The sequence below is a fragment of the Leuciscus leuciscus genome (genome assembly GCF_965113295.1).
Source record: "Leuciscus leuciscus genome assembly, chromosome: 1".
Classification (NCBI taxonomy): domain Eukaryota; kingdom Metazoa; phylum Chordata; class Actinopteri; order Cypriniformes; family Leuciscidae; genus Leuciscus; species Leuciscus leuciscus.
The window spans coordinates 7,224,514-7,243,260 of NC_138725.1; the positions used below are offsets into that span (position 1 = coordinate 7,224,514).

Below are 18,747 nucleotides of genomic sequence, written 5' to 3' on the forward strand. Positions count from 1 at the left end.
AAACAATAATCTTAGTTATAATGTGTGCATGTGTGTGTGTGTGTGTGTGTGTGTGTGTGTGTGTGTGTGTGTGTGTGTGTGTGTGTGTGCGCACAGCTGATTGATTGGAACAAAAAAAAAAAAGTGGACTTTTTATTTTTATTTTTTTAAACAGCTCTGTTATAGGCTCATTGAATGCTTTGTGTGTGTGTGTGTGTGTGTGTGTGTGTGTGTGTGTGTGTGTGTGTGTGTGTGTGTGTGTGTGTGTGTGTGTGTGTGTGTGTGTGTGTGTGTGTGTGTGTGTGTGTGTGTGTGTGTGAGAGAGTGAGTGTTTGCCACATTGAGAATGTTGTACAGGATCACCCAGGATTGACAAAAATAAAAACCCTCTGAATTACAGTTTTTCCCATTCATTCCTATGGGAGCCCATTTCTGTCCACGAAGGCGAGATTAAGGAGTTGTTGTTTTTTTTACCCACTTAACATTGTAGAATCAAGTCAATTTTTCTTGTGTGTGTTCAGGTGGCAAACTTAGGAAAAGTAGTCAAGTCGAAAAGTAGTCAAGTCTTGTACCGCTCAGATTAAGGACATTATTTTTTTTTTATATCATTTTTTTTATTTTGCCCACATTTGTCCCCAATATGGTTTTAATTGGACATTTCAGTGAAACTTCAGGTGTGTGAAAACCCCGTACACGTCCATACACTTGAGATGCACAGAGATGATCAGATACAGGACATTTCTGATTACACACACTAGATGTGTTCAGAGATTTCCAGTATACCAGCAATTGCTGATGTTGTAATGTTTAAATCCTGGTAAGCATGAGGCCAAGAAAATTCTCAGTTCTTAATGATTTATTAAAATCCTAAAGTGATCCAACATAATGGTCAGCAATTGTACAACACACTTCAACTCTTACTCTACACCTTTTATAGGCGACAACATGTGGATTACAGCGCCATCTCCAACCTAATTAAATGTTGCCATATTCACATCTAAGATCTACTAAGATGTAGCAAGATGGCGCCGGTGTGCTTGGCTGGCCGTCTGCTCTCTGTCCTGGCTTTGTTTTTTATTTTTATTCCTAAAGTTTTTACATTGATTACGTATGACCGTCAATTGCTTTTAAACATAAGAGACTCTATTGAGGCTGTATCAAACACTGATTTGAGATCTGAGAATTTTAACAGCCCACCCCCTCCCTTCTTGACGAATGTCCCGGCCTTTCGAAGCCAGCTGCCATGGAGCTTTCCTGAAAAGAAGCGCCGCAGAAGAAGGGGGAAAAGAGGGGGTATTGCGGTCAAATTAAAGTTGCATCTAACAAGCTTACATCCATCATGCCATGGCTTGGGTCGCTTTGAGTTGGGATGTGGCCGATTTGCATCATGGCGCTCGCTCGAAGTATTCCAGCTCTCCTCGTCTCCGGACACCACGTCTTCGCCGCGGGGGTGTAAATCTCAACAATCTTCGCTCGCTGTGCTGTGCTACACAGACGAACTGCGATTCGGTACAGGTAAAGATGGCTTTGGTAAATTCAAGATCGTTGATCAACAAGACATTCATCTTGCGAGATTTCTTTACCTCAAATAAATTGGATTTTCTGTTAATCACTGAGACTTGGCTGACTGCGGGGGATACAAGCCCCTTTTCTGAACTTGTGCCAACAAACTGCTCGTTTTTAAACTGCCCTAGAACTTCTGGCAGGGGCGGTGGGCTTGCGTCGGTGTTCAAAAGCCGATTTTGTTGTCATACCCTAAAGACTGAATCCTACTCAAGCTTTGAAATACTACTCTTTCAGCTAAATAAACATCAGTTATCGATTGCAGTGGTTTATCGTCCTCCGAAACCAAACAAGGACTTTTTAAAGGAGTTTTCAAACTTTTTGAGCGAAGCTGTTCTTAAATATGATAGGCTTTTAGTTGTGGGGGATTTTAATATTCATGTTTGTTGCGAGTCAAATTCCCTGGCTAAAGATTTTCTTAGTCTGGTTGACTCTCTGGACTTCATTCAAGTGGTAAATGGTCCCACTCACAAACAAGGCCATACCTTAGATCTTGTATTATTGCATGGTATTCCAGTTTGCAAACTTGAAACCCTTGAATTGAGTTTTTCAGATCATATGCCTATTATGTTCACTTGCTCTCTTCCAAATGGTAAAACTATGAAATCTAAGAGGTTATCACAGCAAACTCGGCTTTTTAATCCTTCATCTAATGATGATTTTGCTGTTTATTTTAAGGAGGCCTGTTTGATGTACAACCTTGATTCCTCCTTAAATAATTCAAATGTAGATGAACATCTTTCATTGTTTAATTCCATTTCAAATGATATTTTAAATTCTGTGGCTCCTGTGCGAGAAAAACTACTAAAATCTAAACCTGAACCCTGGTTAAACAGTACCACACAAGAACATAGACGAGTTTGTCGTAGAGCCGAACGGAAGTGGAAAAAAGATAAACTACAAGTATCTTTTGAAATTCTACGTGAATCATTAATTGGGTATCAAAAATCAGTTAAACTGGCAAAATCTCAGTATTTTTCAGATATCATTGCAAAAAATTGTCATAAACCTAAAACTCTTTTTACCATTTTAAACTCTGTTTTAAATCCAAATAGTGCTGTTTCTTTGAATGCCTCAGCTGCAGTATGTGAAGATTTTCTCAGGTTTTTCACAGATAAAATAGTTGACATAAGACAGCGTATAGTATCTTCAAATTATGACCTATCTGTCCCGCATCTCTGCACTCCAATTTGTAATGAATTCCAGACAATCTCTTTAAGCTCCTTTCAAGACATAATTAAGCATTTGAAACCCACTACATGCCCACTTGATATTGTTCCCACTCGGTTTTTTCTTGAGGTCTTTGATGTTGTCGGACCAAGTATTTTAGCTATAATAAATAAGTCACTTCTTACAGCAACCGTTCCAAGATATTTTAAACATGCAATTGTTAAACCACTGCTTAAAAAACCTAATCTCGACCCGGCCGTCTTATCAAGTTATAGACCGATCTCAAATTTGGCTTTCATTTCTAAAGCCTTAGAAAAGGTTGTTTTAGTACAATTACAGAGCTTCTTAGAATCAGACAGTATATTTGAAAAATTTCAATCTGGTTTCAGGAAGCATCATAGTACGGAGTCTGCACTTTTAAAAGTTTTAAATGATATTTTATTAACTGTAGACTCAGGGGACTCAATGATACTTCTACTTTTAGATTTAAGCGCTGCTTTCGATACCGTCGACCACAAAATTCTTATATCGCGCCTAGAAAAATATGTGGGTATTGAAGGTCGCGCTCTGGACTGGTTCAAATCATATCTCGAAGATAGGACTTTTTCTGTTTGTCTTGATGGTTTTTCTTCATCCAGCTGCGCCCTGATGTTTGGAGTTCCTCAGGGCTCCATTTTGGCTCCTGTTTTGTTCTCATTATATATGCTTCCTTTGGGGTCTATTTTTACCAAGCACAAGTTGTCATTTCATTTTTATGCTGATGACACCCAAATTTATTTGCCCCTGAAGCACAACGACAAAACAGCTTTGAGATCCTTAGCTGCATGCCTGGCTGATATTAAGTCTTGGCTTTCTTCAAATTTTTTGCACCTTAATGAGAGCAAAACAGAGGTTATGGTTTTTGAGCCTTCAGGCACCTTTAATTATGATTTGGGAGACTTAGTTTGCTATGAAAGACCCTCTACAAAAAATGTGGGTGTCATTTTTGAATCCTCACTCAAATTTGACAAACAGATAAACTCTGTAGTTAGATCTTGTTTTTTCCAACTACGATTGTTATCTAAAACCAAGAGTTTTTTTAACCTTTTCTGAGTTTGAGAGAGTGATCCATGCATTTGTGTCATCTCGGCTGGATTATTGTAATTCTCTCTATGTTGGAATTAGTCAATCTAATATAAATCGACTTCAGATGGTTCAGAACGCAGCTGCCAGACTTTTGACTGGTACTCGCAAGTTCGAACATATTACCCCTGTACTGCGCTCCTTGCACTGGTTGCCGGTCCACTACAGAATTGATTTTAAAATTTTACTTTTTGTTTTTAAAGCTTTGAATGGTTCAGCCCCTACTTATCTTTGCGACCTTGTGAACCCAAAAACCTCTGTTAGATCTCTGAGATCCTCTGAACAAAAATTACTGATGGTCCCTAGATCTAGATTAAAGCTGCGAGGTGACCAGGCTTTTTCTGTTGTTGGGCCAAAGTTGTGGAACAGTCTCCCGGTCTCCCTCAGATCAGTTTCATTAGAAGCTGCATTTAAATCTAAGCTAAAAACATACCTTTTTTCTCAGGCATATAACTGTTCCTAGACTTTTTAGACCATTTATCAGTGTTCTGATTTACTCATTCTCTCTTTTTTTCTCTTTTTTTGCATTGCGGTCTTTATTATATTTATGTATGTATGTATGTATGTATGTGTTATGCATGTTTTTGTGTATAGGTGTGTACTGTGTGTATATGCGCATGTATGTATATTTGTGCATGTGTACATGTGTATGTGTATATATGCATATGTGTATATCACTTATTTTATACCTTTTTTTAGTATGACATTGTACAGCACAGTGGTCAACTATTGTTGTTTTTACTGTGCTTTATAAATAAACTTTGATTTGATTTGATTTGATCTCCTGACTAATACACAAACACTACATTCCCCCATTACTTAATATCACATCATTACTGTAATTTGTAATTTCACAGTGCATAACTGTATAAATATAGTTATCAGCTGTAACTTGAACAGTAATTTATTGTGTTTCAGCTGTAAAAGTAATGCAATTATTAGTCAGTAATTAACTGTAAACTTACAATTTAATACAGTAATGCAATGTGATGACATAAAAGTAGTAAAAAAAATGATTAAACAATACTTTCCACAATTGATTTTATTTTCAATAAAACTGATACAACAATATCATAACAAACGTTGTGGGCAGGAGTCGGCAACGAGATGTCAGTCCGTAAAACACAGCCAGAGGGAAAGTCCAAAACAATAGCCAGGTCTTAATTTTATGGACGGAAAGACAGGAGTCACGATATAGTTCAATGGGATTATTAAACTTCAGAAAGTGTTTTCAGTGTGCTCTTGGTAAACACCAGCTCCTTTAAACAGACAAACCATTTTAATCTATGATTAGCTGGGTCATCATGTTATATTTCAAGTGATTTTTTGAAAAATGTATACAATAAAAAAAGTTAGTCAATCAATAAAATAATATATTTTAGAATATAATCATGCAGAATTTTAGTTTAGCACTAATACACTTTTAAATGGCATGTATGAAGTACCAAATGCTGAGTTTTTCCCACATTCTGTAATGAGCTTATAAACAATCACCGATAGGTATTATTTTGTGAAACATTGCTATTTAAGCTGTGATAAGATTTAAGATCTCTTATTGCTGCAGCTGCTCTTTAAAATTTGCTGATAATTAAAATCCGGGTCGTGTGAAACAGAAACTGTGGTCACTGTTACTATTTAAATTAGTGCATTTAATGTCCAATGATGCAGATCCAATGATGATTGTAGTGACGATTCTCTCTGACCAATCAGTGATCAGCAGTGTTACACATCACATTTAGCTCCTGTGGAACGACGTAGATGGTACTAAAAACAGCACCAGGTACTATTCACAGTGGACAACCCCCCACAAAGCAAGCAGAGTCGGGTTGAGCCGTAGCGTACAGTGGAAAAGTGCCGTAACAGACTGTATGATCCACACAAAGATCTGATCTCATCTTGAGTCAGTCTGGGATTACATGAAGAGATAGAAACAACTGAGACAGACTACATCCATAAAAACTGTGGCAACATCTCAGAGATACTTCTGAAATCTGCCTCTAAAGCTACTGAAAATGTTTAGGCATTAGTAAAAAAAAACCTGTATGGTGAGGATCTTTTAAACCAGATTATTTGATAATTTATATGAAAAAAATAAAATCAATATTTGGTGTGAACATTCTTTGCATTTAAAACAGCTTTTGTCCTAGGAACACTTGCACAGTTTCTAAGGCAGTTTTGCTGGTAGATTTATTAAAGCATCTTGGAGATGTTGGCACAATTTTTAAGGGAATAATCTCTCTCAAGTTTTTGACTCTTCGTGTAATCTCAGACTGACTCGATGGTGAGATCAGACCTCTGTGAAGAAGACCAAATACCAAATAGGTCTTCAAGGGAGGGTTCAGAGTAAAATTAACCTAGGGTCCTTTGCACCACGGCATCGACCCAAACACCTTCCAGAAGCCTTTTCCCCTTGGCTGAACATTATTACAGTTAGAGCTTATTTAGAGATATCAGCCGGATGGTTTAGTGCAGGTGCTAATGGATCCAAGGCTGTATGTCGTAAATTACCCCACTAATAATGCCCAGAATGATACCAAACTTCTACAGTAGTACAAATAGGTTCTGTACTCATAAAACTAGGCATTGGAAAGTTTGTAAGTACATCAGGAGTTTGTTTAAAGGCACACTTGGGAGAAATTGTGTTTTTGTCAAACAGACCCCTAGAGTCGCTGTGGAATACTTGCACTGCCGTAATTAAACACCCTGTACACCGGCACCAGTTCGGGAAGCGTCGGGCGTGGAACAGGCACAGATAGACGAAGATATTGACCAGGTGTTTCACGATTTCATACAAATATTAGGCTACTGCATAGTCTACTGAACTACTGATGATGGTAATAGGATTATAATAAATTTATGTCAAGTGTTATACTGCTTTATAATAATTATAACATTTTTACATGATTGCAGCTAAATCACAAGTAAATAGTCCATAGTCTAGGCCTACTGTATAATTTCATTTGTGTTTTTTGATTGTAATGTAAACATTACAAAATGCCAGATGACATCAATAAAGTTAAATGTAACGTTACGTCACATTATTTCATAACATTGGCCATTATGATTTGTTCATAGTTTGCAAATTGTGCTCGTTTACACTATTTACAACCTCTAGGCTTATTTATTGTCACGGTTCATGAATCGGCTGTCTCATTTCTGATGTGTGTGTGTGTGTGTGTGTGTGTGTGTGTGTGTGTGTGTGTGTGGTTACTCATTGTGTTGATTAGTGTCGCCAGCTGTGTTCAATCCCCGTTCCCTTTATATGTGCAGTAATTCCCATCTCTTGTTGTCAGATCGTTGTGGCTTCCCCAGTGTCGTGTCCTGTTCCCGTGTTTTGCTCTCGTCTCCTCGTGTGGATTCCCTGTCTTCGTGGACCCTCTTCTTTGTGTACACGTTGTTCTGGATTGTTTATTGTTCCTGGTTCCTGAGCACGTCGATCACCGCACGCCATCACCGGGTTGCCCATTGAAGTCCCTGCGTCATCTCTCCACCTGAGTGTTTGTTTCCCCGACCTGTGCGCATCTGACCAGCTCAATAAAGAAACCTTTTTACTTGCAATTGTATCCGAACTGGGCATCGTTACACCAGTGTTGTGCCTGAACGCGTTCACTGAACGATAGTTCATGAACTCGTTCATATTTTGGGCGAACGTGAACTGAACGTAGGCTACACTGTAAATGATTTCTGTTGTTTTCACAGTATTATTGCTGTATTTTCAGTGAAAGTTTACTGTAGAAACAGTTTACAGTAAGTTGCTGTCAATTTTATAGCTTTTACATTATTTTTGCTGTATTTCCAGCTTTGTCACCGTATAACTATTTACAGGAAAGTTGCTGTCAATTTATGCTTTTCTTTGGTGGGGGGGGAAGAAAATAATTACAGTAATTCTTATACTCCTGTTAAATTGATGACAGTAATATTCCAACAGACAAGCCCGGCAGAGGACATTTTTTGGTTTATTGAGGTTATTTCATCTTAGGAATTTTATAATACATCGTTTCATAAGGTAACCCATAGATTATGGCATTTAGTATAGTTAAAAAAAAGTTTAAATTTGCTTGGGTGTTTTTTTCTTTTTTTCTTTATGGTTGCCAGATTTTGTCACAAACCCAACTAATCTCAAAGGTTATTATAGACAAAAAATTTTGGATGGGAGATGTAGTCCCATCCAATGATCAATAATATAGGCAATGTAAAATAGATAAAAATCGATTTCCATGATTTATTATTATTATTTTGCTTTCTATTTACACACTTAATTACATAAAGAGCGAATCGCACGGGATATACACCTGGCAACCAATCATCTAACCGTCAGCCGTCACACTCGAATTTTCCATTTCATCCTGGCTGAGACTTCGAGGACGGAGCACGCAGAACCTGCAAGAACTAGCCAGGTAAGATGTAAAATTGTATTCAAAATCTTAAAAATTTGTATTTCTAAATGTTTCACCACTACAAATGTGAAGATATATCCGTTTTACCGTTAACTGTTAAGTATCCTAATCGGTGGTGAGTTTGATATAAAGGTAACGTTAAAGTTAAGGTAGGCCTAATGTTAGCTTTTTAACGCGAACATTCTAACGTTAGCCAGTTAGCCAAATACAAGTTATCACAAGGTTTGATGTAAATGTCAGTTATTTTCAAGTTTGGAACAAAGTAATCGAAATGTTCTTGTTTCTGAACACTTGTGTGTAACTTAGGCTAGCAGCTACACCGTGTGCGTGTTGCCTGTCGCGATCTAGGCCTCATACAACAATATGTTAACATATAGCTGCTAACGTTATAACATAGGCCTAACCCTACCGGTAAGTTATGTTATACACGAATTGAACGGACAACCACAGTGTTATTAGTCATATTATACATTTTATAACGTTAGTACGCGATGCACACTTAAAGTGAATACACAGGCAGTGAAAGTCCCGCCGAATGAATTCCCGCGTCTCGGCATCCACAAGTACTTCAGAACGGCACAAATTGACATTTTAAAGATCAGATTTTTATTAGCTCTATAAATCAATTAAAAAGTCTAACCTTTTCTAATTTGTAAGATCACATTAAATACAAAATGTTGCGAAAAATACTCCGTTCTAGTGTAAATGTATGTAATATGTATGTACGATTCAAATTCTATTGAACTCAAAGATCATAGAGACATGAAATCAGCTGTAAGACAATCATATTATATTCTTAAAATGCTCATGCTAGCCACCTTTTTACGTAATAAATGAAATGCACTGATTGAATAATTTATATGAGCATTCAATTATTTCATTTACAAAAAATATATGTTAACTTTTTTTGATATTTTTAAGTTGCAATTTAGTTGTTAGCTTGTAATTTTTTATCTTTGAAATTTGTTTTTGCTCTGCGTAGAAGGAAAGGTGGTCATCCAGTCAGTTAACCCTCAGGATGACTTCACATCTGCCATCTATCAACCTTGGAATTCATCCAGAGGTAACTATTGGTGAATCCATAAAAAAATCATACTGTTTGGCATCAGCAGATCATGTTGAGTACTGGAAAAGTGAACACTTTATCCAGTGTGACCAATTTATGACTGATTTTCATGCAAGATTTTGCAAATGCTATAATTGGATGTCCCTATCTACAGTGAAGTACTATGGTCATTCAAACCCATGCTAACGTTAGAAGTTTATTTTTATGTTCCAAAGCTGGGATGTAGCAAACACTGTGTTAAAGGGATACTCCACTTTAAAATGAAAATTCAGTCATCATTTACTCACCCTCATGTTGTTTCAAACCTGTATGAATTTCTTTCTTCTGCTGAACAGAAAGGAAGATATTTAGAAGAATGTCAGTAACCAGACAGTTTCTGGACTCCAATGACTTCCATAGTAGAAAAAAAAAAAAATACTATGGAAGTCAATGGGACCAGAAACTGTCTGGTTACTGACATTCTTCTAAATATCTTCCTTTCTGTTCAGCAGAAGAAAGAAATTCATACAGGTTTGAAACAACATGAGGGTGAGTATATGATGACTGAATTTTCATATTAAAGTGGAGTATCCCTTTAAACTTGGCTTTTTTAGCAAATGGCTTTTTCAGTATATTTAAAAATATTCTATTTACAGGTTTTTGGTGAGGATAAATCCAGAGAACACAAAATGCAGAGCCAAATTCAGCAGAGCCATAACAATGGCAGGATGGTGCAACGTAAAAGCAGGGCCCTGAATCCACATGTTGCCAACTTCATCAAGGAATTCACCAATTATGACTGGCAGAATTATTAGAGTTAGGTAAGACTTTTAAGTACTTATTCAGTAAAGAGAAAAGATTAGTCAGTGTAATTAAGGTATCAACAAACAAAAGTCTAATTTCAATATTTCATTTGCTTTTAATGGGAAATACCAGCATTACATTTAATCAGGAGCATTTTTACCTTAATTGTATCAATCAGGGTAATTCAGAAAGAATATTCATTGTGAAAGTAATCTCTCTGTGTACATCTATGCAGTGTTGAATATGTTTTTCATTTCTTTCATTGTGTGCAGTTGTTCGAGATTTCAGCGTGCTGAGGATGAGTTTTGCTCCTACATTAAAAACAGAGGTAAGTAATTTTCAGTTATTGAATAATGCACTAAAATTCATAAAAGTAATCTCTCTGTGTACGTCTATGCAGTGTTGAATATGTTTTTCATTTCTTTCAGCATGTACAGTTGTTCGAGATTGCAGCGTGCTGAGGATGAGTTTTGCTCTTTGCTTGGCCCCGCCAAGTCTGGAGTGTTTCTAGTTTAATGAATTCAATTTTAATAAAGAATTTTAAACTGACTTCTGTGTGTTGTCATAATTGACATAACATCTAATAATCAGTAATATAACTGTGTGAATTTTTTTTGCATACACGCCTTTAGCTTTCATTCTTTTATTAAGCGTGTAACAGATTGTAGTTGGTTATATGTTGTGTGTATATATATAAAAATACCATAATCAATTATACTGCATAGTAACTTTACAGTATTTTAAAATACAGTGCAAAAACAAGCACTGTAATTAATTTTACAGCATAAAAATGCTGTAAGTTATTATACAGTATGCTGTTAACTATTGTATTTTAAAATACAGTGCAAAAACAAGAACTGTAATTAATTTTACAGTATAAATATACTGTAAGTTATTATACGGTATGCTGTGAAGTACTGTTGCCAGATTTACAGTAATTTTACCGTGGAATAAAATACTGAAGCTTGCTGGATATTTGTTGCCAGTAAGTTACTGTTGATTTTACGTTAAATTTTTTACAGTGTAGGCCTATACTGTATTACTGCCTCTCTTGTCCAATCTAGTTTATCAAAGTGAACAAATCTTTTTTCGAGTCATTTCGTTCATTTAAGGGGCTATAAATGTTATACTATTAACTGGCAAATTCCCAGAACACATCCACCTACACAATCTTGATCATATTCTGAATTAAGAAATCATTATAATGCAGTCAAAAATCGTTTATTACTTTACCTTCCGAGTCTTTCGTTCATTTGTCACGTGACAGACGCTATGAATGATCGTTCATGAACGACTCACCATTTACGTTACAAATCAAAACAAAAAGCAGCAAGGAGGCGTCGTATGATCATTTAAACGAGTTTTATGACAAGGTCGGTGAGGATGGGAAAAACTGATAAAATAATTGTCTGTGGTTCTATATGGGCTGTGACAATCATTTTGAACAATAATATCTCGCAGCAACATGGAAAAAAAGAACTGTGAACTTAGTTAAAAATGTTGCGTATGAACTATGAACGTGAACTAGTTCATTTTAAAAATTGTGAACTGAACTTTGAACTAGTTAATTTAGAAAGTGAACTTTCCCTACGTTACACTACATCCTCATGATCCGCTTTCTGCAGGACTTTTACGTGCTTTTCCCTAATCACTGAAGTGACGTCAACGTCCGGGTTAGCAGTAGCATGAGCCGTCAGGAAAGTGTTATTTAAATAAACTCCTGATGTACTTACAAACTTTCCAATGCCTCGTTTTACAGTACAGAACCTATTTGTACTATACTGTAGAAGTGTGGTGCCATTCTGGGCATTATTAGTGCGGTTAAGCCATCCGGCTGATATCTCTAAATAAGCTCTAACTTTAATAATGGATCAAGGGACAAAAGGCTTCTGGGGGGTGTTTGGCTCGAGGTCATGGTGCAAAGGACCCTAGGTTGATTTTACTCCGAACTATTCCTTGAATGTTGTACAAACATGCATTATTATAAAAAATAAAGTTATATTAGTTACTTAATTAGGAAGGTACTGGACACATGTAGCTTTGAGCAGTATATACTGAATGATGTTAGTAGGGCCCTCGTAATTTTTTTTTTCTATTTGATTACATTTTAAAAGATTGGTTAAATTGTTTGCTTTATGAATGAAATTGATTATACATGCTGTTTGATGATTAAAATTAAACCATAAATATGGAATCCATGAAAACTAAAACGGAAAAAACTAATTGGAAAAAATAAAGCTGATTTCATAGGGCCTTGCGTTAGGCATTACCTTGGACAATCAAGCGAGGTGTGCTCGGCAATCTGGCCATCCTCTGGACGTCGGCAGCTGTGGCAGATGGCTGTAAAGTAAGTTTTACCACTTCCTGATTGGTCTATTTTTGAGCAAAAAATAACAATAAACATGAAAAAAAAAATGGTAAAAAATCTAAAATCTAAATTAAATGCGTTCAAGTCTTTCGCGACGTTTCTGTAAATAATATTACCTTCTTCAGGCTGACTTGAACTTTAAGAAAAAAACTTTGAGGAACAGTGGATAAATATATATACAATGTATATAATAATATACAATATATATCAATAAACTATATGTATAGAGTACAATAAATGTAGCCTATATTTATATATAAAGATATATCTTCCTCAATAAGATTAACAAGGTAAATGAGCTCTTTGTTAAAACGTGGAGGAGCGAAAAGGCTGCGACCAGTTGCTGTCTGTTGAGAGCATGCAATGAGAGCGCGCTTGAATGCGCGCCCCCTTATATAGTCTGGCTCTAGAAAAAAGATTAGTTTTCAATATGTGGATTTACCGTCCTTCTAAGTGAAATAGCTTCAAAGTTGGACAGCGAAAGTTAAGTAGAACTTAGAATAATAAAGTGTATAGTTGTGTTAGTATATTTATTTCCTGATTTAAGTAAGAAATGAGCTAGTTTCGTTCGTGGGTTCGTGCCAGAGCTTCTAACACAGGCTTCTGGCTGCTGTGTGTTAAATAAGCATCAGATGGCGCTGTCCTCCACAGTCAGGGGAAAGCCTCAGTGATTCACCAGGCTTCATTTCCCCATCCCTAGGTTCATTGTTGTGATTGGTCGTAGTGTTCTCCTATAGGAGGATCTTTGTTGACATCTTTGTACGCATGCGCGAGTGGTTGTGTGGCAACAAAACAAACAGTATTGCGGGCAGTAAAGACGCGACGAGCACTTTCAAGAGAGTTAGCGGGCGAAATCCACAATATATAAGCACTTTAACATCTGAAGACCGGAGGAGGTTTGGAGAGAAGCTCAAAATTTGTATTGGTGACAAAATCGAAGTTATTCAAAGCCCATATGAGATCTGGGATGACAAAAAACGTTGGTCCGACTTGCCCGTGTCTTGGCCACCAATCTGCTGGGGAGACATTTATTCTTATTTAATAGAAACCCCTGGACCCTTCACTCATGAAAGATTAAAGGCTTTCAAAAGTCTGGAGGCCTATGATTATTTTGTTTTTTCGAAAAGTTGGGCCGATCTTTTCTGCCAAACAGAAAGCAGTGATCGTGCTAAAAGCAGAGGTTAGAACAGCCTTTTCTTTTGCTTTTAAGTTTTGCGATCCAGAATAGCCCATTTTGATGTGAGGAACATAGTCTGGGTGCTGTGGATCGCGGTTTGGGACACCTGAATCAGAACGCGAAAACATATGACTCGGTTGATTTGACTCAGTTTTTTTTATTTTTTTATTCAATCTTCTATAAATACATAGTCACTAAGACTTAGGCCTACCATGAACAAAATGAGCCTCACAAACTCGATCAGTAACGTTAGCTGCAGGAATCCAGGCTTTCTTCGGAGCGTCCAGGTTCAATCGCCTAATTGCACGCAACCATTTCTTTCGTTTTTCGCGATCCTTTTCGGAGGGAATTCGAAAAAACTTTTTATCAGGCCCCCAACGAGCCGTACTCGACCACACAGCAAGAGTGAACCATCCTCTTCTCTAAATCCTCCTCCAAACGTGCAAAACAATCAAATTACAGGTATCTAGCGGTGTTTCCTGCCACACGATTCCCATGATGCAACGCGACAAACATAAACAATGACGTCACAAAAGATCCGCCTATTGCCTGCAGTGAGATGTTCAAACGCACGCTTGGTGCCGCCCCTCGAGCTGGCCGATTTTCATCAGTCGACCCCAGACCATTAATCTTTTAGATTTAGGTCTGGATTTCCAGGCTAGGAACTATAGGCAACGTCAGCACATTGAAATAAGCAAGCCACATTATTTAAATGTGAAATGTGTCAAGAAGCTCAGGGCAAGTAATGAACCGGTGTTTGTGTGTTAATAAAGGAGTCTGGATCGGATATATTTCTCAGGGCTGGAGAGAGTAAAGCAGAACGTTATAATCCATGTGGAGAAACTCTTCCAGAAGACATTTAATATCATGTGCAAATACTTTCTGTTTCACCAAACTGGAGCTGATGCTAATAATTACTTTAAAATACTTTAAAAACTGTTTAAGAATTGAGGAGTCATGGATAGTGGATAACGTTTCAGTAGTTAACCAATTTTATCACTAATAATTTAATGATTTTATTTATTGAATTGGACTGCATGCAGGAAACTCTAAAATAAGAAAGTGGAACTAACAGAAATACTCTCGTGTGCAAAAGTAGAGCCTGTTCATCGTGTTCAGTCTGAAGCGTTGAGCGTAAGTGTGTTTGAGCCAGTGTGGTGAACAATATTGTCACATTATGTGCGGTTTAGTGTTGTTTTCATGGACTTTCAGGTTCTTGTCATTTGTCACATGTCTTTGTTCAGATTCCCCCACTCATCTATCTCTGGTCACAGTCATTATTAGTTCATCCGTGTCAGCTGTGTGCTATTAATGATCCTCGGTTTTGTTTGCTTTATAAGTTCATCCCTCACATTCATTCTCCGTTTGGTCTTTGTTTCAAGTGATGTGTGTGTGCGCGCGTGCGTGCGTGCGTGCGTCCGTCCGTCCGTCCGTCCGTCCGTCCCTCTCCTGCTGCCTGTTTAAGCCTCTGTTATACTCCAGTTTGGACGCGTAGGCTACACGACAGTTGCGCACAGCTCGGACGCGGACTACTTGTATTTATACTTTCTGCTTAGGTCCGCTCGGTGAACGCGTTCAACGCATGCGCAGTAGATCGGTCGGGACAGTATAATCGATAATATTTTATATATTTATAGTTTTTATTTGCATTTATGTCAAAACCTAGACACTTTCAAACATCAAAATGACATTTATTAACATGTATTCGTGTCAAAATGACATATAAACATCTTTTCCTATTCTATTTTGCCTGGAAACGCTTCCAACACGCTTGCATAGGCATTGGTTCTATTTCAAGCATGCGTTTTCCGTTTTTTTTCAAATTCGTCGTCCATGTTATTTCCATCTCTTTCGCGGTTTTAACCTAATGAACGCGCGCCCTTTTGACCGCGCGGTCACAAAAAAATGGGAGGCACGCGGCTGTCCGCAAGGAGCCTCCGCGCGCACCCCCGATGACGATTTTTACGTCACACGGACCCTCGCGGTCGCGGAAAGTATAACAGAGGCTTTAGACTCACACCTGTTGGGATTATTCCATTAAACCGTTTGTTGGAACTGTGGAAGCCTCAGACCCCGCAACGATTGTTCATTTTCTTGTTTCATTCAACCAATAACTGATTTGATTGTTCACTTCCAGTTTTAAATGATTGTTGTCCAACTATTTTAGCTTTAATACATTTTTTTTCTTTTTTGAACGGGAACTCATGGCTCTTGCTCTCTTCTAAGTGGAACTTAGTCTAAGTAGGTAATTTCTAAATCACATGTGGTCCTCAGATGATACTAATCCAGTGCGAATAGGGTTTTAGTCTAAGTGGAAAAGTCTTTATTTGGACAGTTTTTCCTCGTTATTTCGAGCTGGTGTAGAATCGAGCACTTGCTATATGAGCAATAATGAAAAATACATTTGTAGTGCTTTTTACAATACAGATTATTTCAAGCAGCTTTACAGTGATAACAGGAAAATAATGCAACAAAGTTTGTTTCCAAAAGAAAATAGCGTCACAGTCCAGCTTAAGTTCAGTGATGGTTCATTTTTGTGGTAAAAAAGTTATTAATTTAGTTCATTTATATACATAGCCGCTCTGGAGAAAACTGCGACGTCAAGCTCAGTTCAGTTCTCATATAATGGTGTCAATGCAGGCAGATCGATATTATTGTTGAATATTAAATTAAATTCCCCCAAATAAGCAAGCCAATGGTGAAAACAGCCTTTCTTTAAGCCAAATCTTTAACCCTCCCCTCTTCCTTCCTGGATGATCAGGATTGCTTCTGAGGCGCAGGGTCCAGCATTATCTTAGGCCCAGGGTCTCTGACGCTTAGGAGGGAAGCGTTTAGACTGATGAGGGTGCTGTTGAGTGTCACTCAGAGTCAAGAACATTAAAACCCACAGAGCAAAATCCCCAGTGTTAAAATACACAGTCTATATATGTCACTATATAGCAACGGATGTAAACACTCGGTTGGTCAGATGAGAGGAAGTTAATAACCACAGGAGGAGCTGATGATGTTTAAAGGAGGAGCTGTAACTATATATAATGAAGAGAAAGAGCTGTAACTATATATAATGAAGAGGAATACTGACAGAAACAGAAAATGGCTGATAAGTGTGATCTGTGTCTGCTGGGACTGATCATTCTCTCTTCACTTCTCACAGGTAAAGAAATCTGTATTTTCTCTAAAGACATTTAGTGGAATTAGTCTGGAAAGAGTTCATTTGAACATGCTCAGTTTATTCTTGCACACATTCACGTTGTGATCTCAGAGTTGTGTATTGATACACACAGATCATACTGTATTATTCCTGATACTGGACATAGTGTCACTCAAACATCTGATGATGAAGAATTATCTTCATATTAAGAGTGTGTCAGTGATTTGAACAGCTCTCTGATAAAGACTAATAGTTTATTCTGGAGAGTGTGTTGTTTGCTTTAAGTCAGGAAAAATACTATGATTTAAAACTTCTGCTTTTTATGCTGGTGTGTTTTATGTTTCATTTATTAATATATATCATAATGATCACTGAGATATACTGTGTTTCAGGAACCAGTGGAGTGGAAGTGTTCATCAGTTCTGTTGAAAATGTCTCTCTGTCCTGTAATAAAGCTCTTTCTGACTGCAACTCAACTACATGGGCCTACTATAAGAGAATCAGACAATCAGGGATAGTTGAACTGATTACTGGAGGAATAAAGAATAAAGACTCAGAGAGACATGAGCGACTGAGTCTGGAGTCTGACTGCTCTCTGAACATCAAGAACGTCACAGGAGAAGATTATGGATTATACAGATGCAGACAATATGTGAATGGAGAACAAGGACCTGATGCTGGTGTTTATCTGCATGTTCTTCATGGTAAGTTTATGATTATGTGGTCAATTTCAAAACTCAGATGATGATTGAAGAGTCTGTGATTTGTGTCTTGTGTTCAGTTTCAGTGTCTCCATCATCATCATCATCATCTTCATCTTCATCATCATCCTCACAGACTGAGATCAGTCCAGGCCGCTCTGTGACTCTCTCCTGTCAGTTGTACTCATATTATAGATTCTCCTGTGATTATTGGGTCCGTTATGAGGGAGTTGAGCTGTTGTGGGTGAATCAGGCTGGTGTTGATCTGAAGACAGACTCCAGATATCAGATATTATCATCATCATCAGATCCAGATCTCTGTATCATCACTCTGACTACAACACTCCTGAATGAAGATGACAACAGAGAGTGGAGATGTCAGCTTACTCGCAGAGATCAACTCGAGACCTCAGTCAGATACACTGTCAAGTATTCAGGTGAGAAAATGAATGAGTCTCATGAATCAGTGTTAAAAGTCATCCTGTGTTTTAACTAGTTAAAATATAATGATAATTTTGTACAGTATGAATCATCTGAACAAACATTCGTCCTTTACAGCTCCAGCTGATTCAACGACAGCAGTGAGTCCTTCTACACGAGGTACATGATGATGATGATGATGATGATGATGATGATGATGATGCTTTAAGCCGTTGATGATGTTATTCACAGAACAGTCTAACATTATTCTATACAAAATATGAATGTTACCATTTACATATTTTACCTCAATATATATATACTGAAATATGTAAGAGTTGATTGACATCACATTCCGGTCGTCATCTGTGCCGATGACTTTTGTCTTTGTCTATAATTGTCCTGCCCTGTCCGTCTCTGACTCTGTGCTCGATCTCTTCTTCAGTCACAGTGATTTCTGGCGCTGCAGTCGCTGTTCTCCTTCTGGCTCTTCTCTGGCTGATCTGCAAAAAAACAGCTGGTGAGTTATGAGGGAAACGCCTTTCTCAGAATTTTGAAGCCAGATAACAGTGCAGCGATCTGAGCTTGTGTTTGTCAGTGGGAACGGCATGAATCTATGGCGAAGCGGTGTGTCTGCGGCAGCCAATCGTGGCTCAGAGCCTGCCGAAAGGGGTGGGGCATCTGCCTATAAAAGCAGCTCATATCCGGCATAGGGATCAGTAGGCATGTCGCGATAATTAAATAACCGTCTGATCGCGATTATTTGATCTAACCGCGATTGTTTCAGGCAACCGTGATTATTGCGCTCTTTTAACCCTCTGGGGACCAAAAACGCGCCCACGCGTTTTGC

At 37.8% G+C, this 18,747-nt stretch overlaps 1 protein-coding gene and 1 long non-coding RNA gene across 2 annotated transcripts in view; both read left to right on the top strand.

Annotated features, from left to right (window-relative positions):
• Positions 1 to 18,747, top strand: part of LOC309489522 (uncharacterized protein) — a 101,176-nt gene that overhangs the window by 50,521 nt on the left and 31,908 nt on the right. Inside the window, exons 4-5 of the mRNA XM_082158327.1 lie at positions 17,169 to 17,480; positions 17,558 to 17,914. Of these exons, the coding sequence (XP_082014453.1) occupies positions 17,169 to 17,480; positions 17,558 to 17,914 (669 nt within the window). The remainder of the gene's footprint in view (positions 1 to 17,168; positions 17,481 to 17,557; positions 17,915 to 18,747) is intronic.
• LOC309478511 lies at positions 7,506 to 10,629 on the top strand. The gene is made up of 5 exons (XR_014199020.1): positions 7,506 to 8,231; positions 9,214 to 9,294; positions 9,933 to 10,097; positions 10,353 to 10,408; positions 10,509 to 10,629. It is a non-coding gene; the product is annotated as an uncharacterized lncRNA (long non-coding RNA).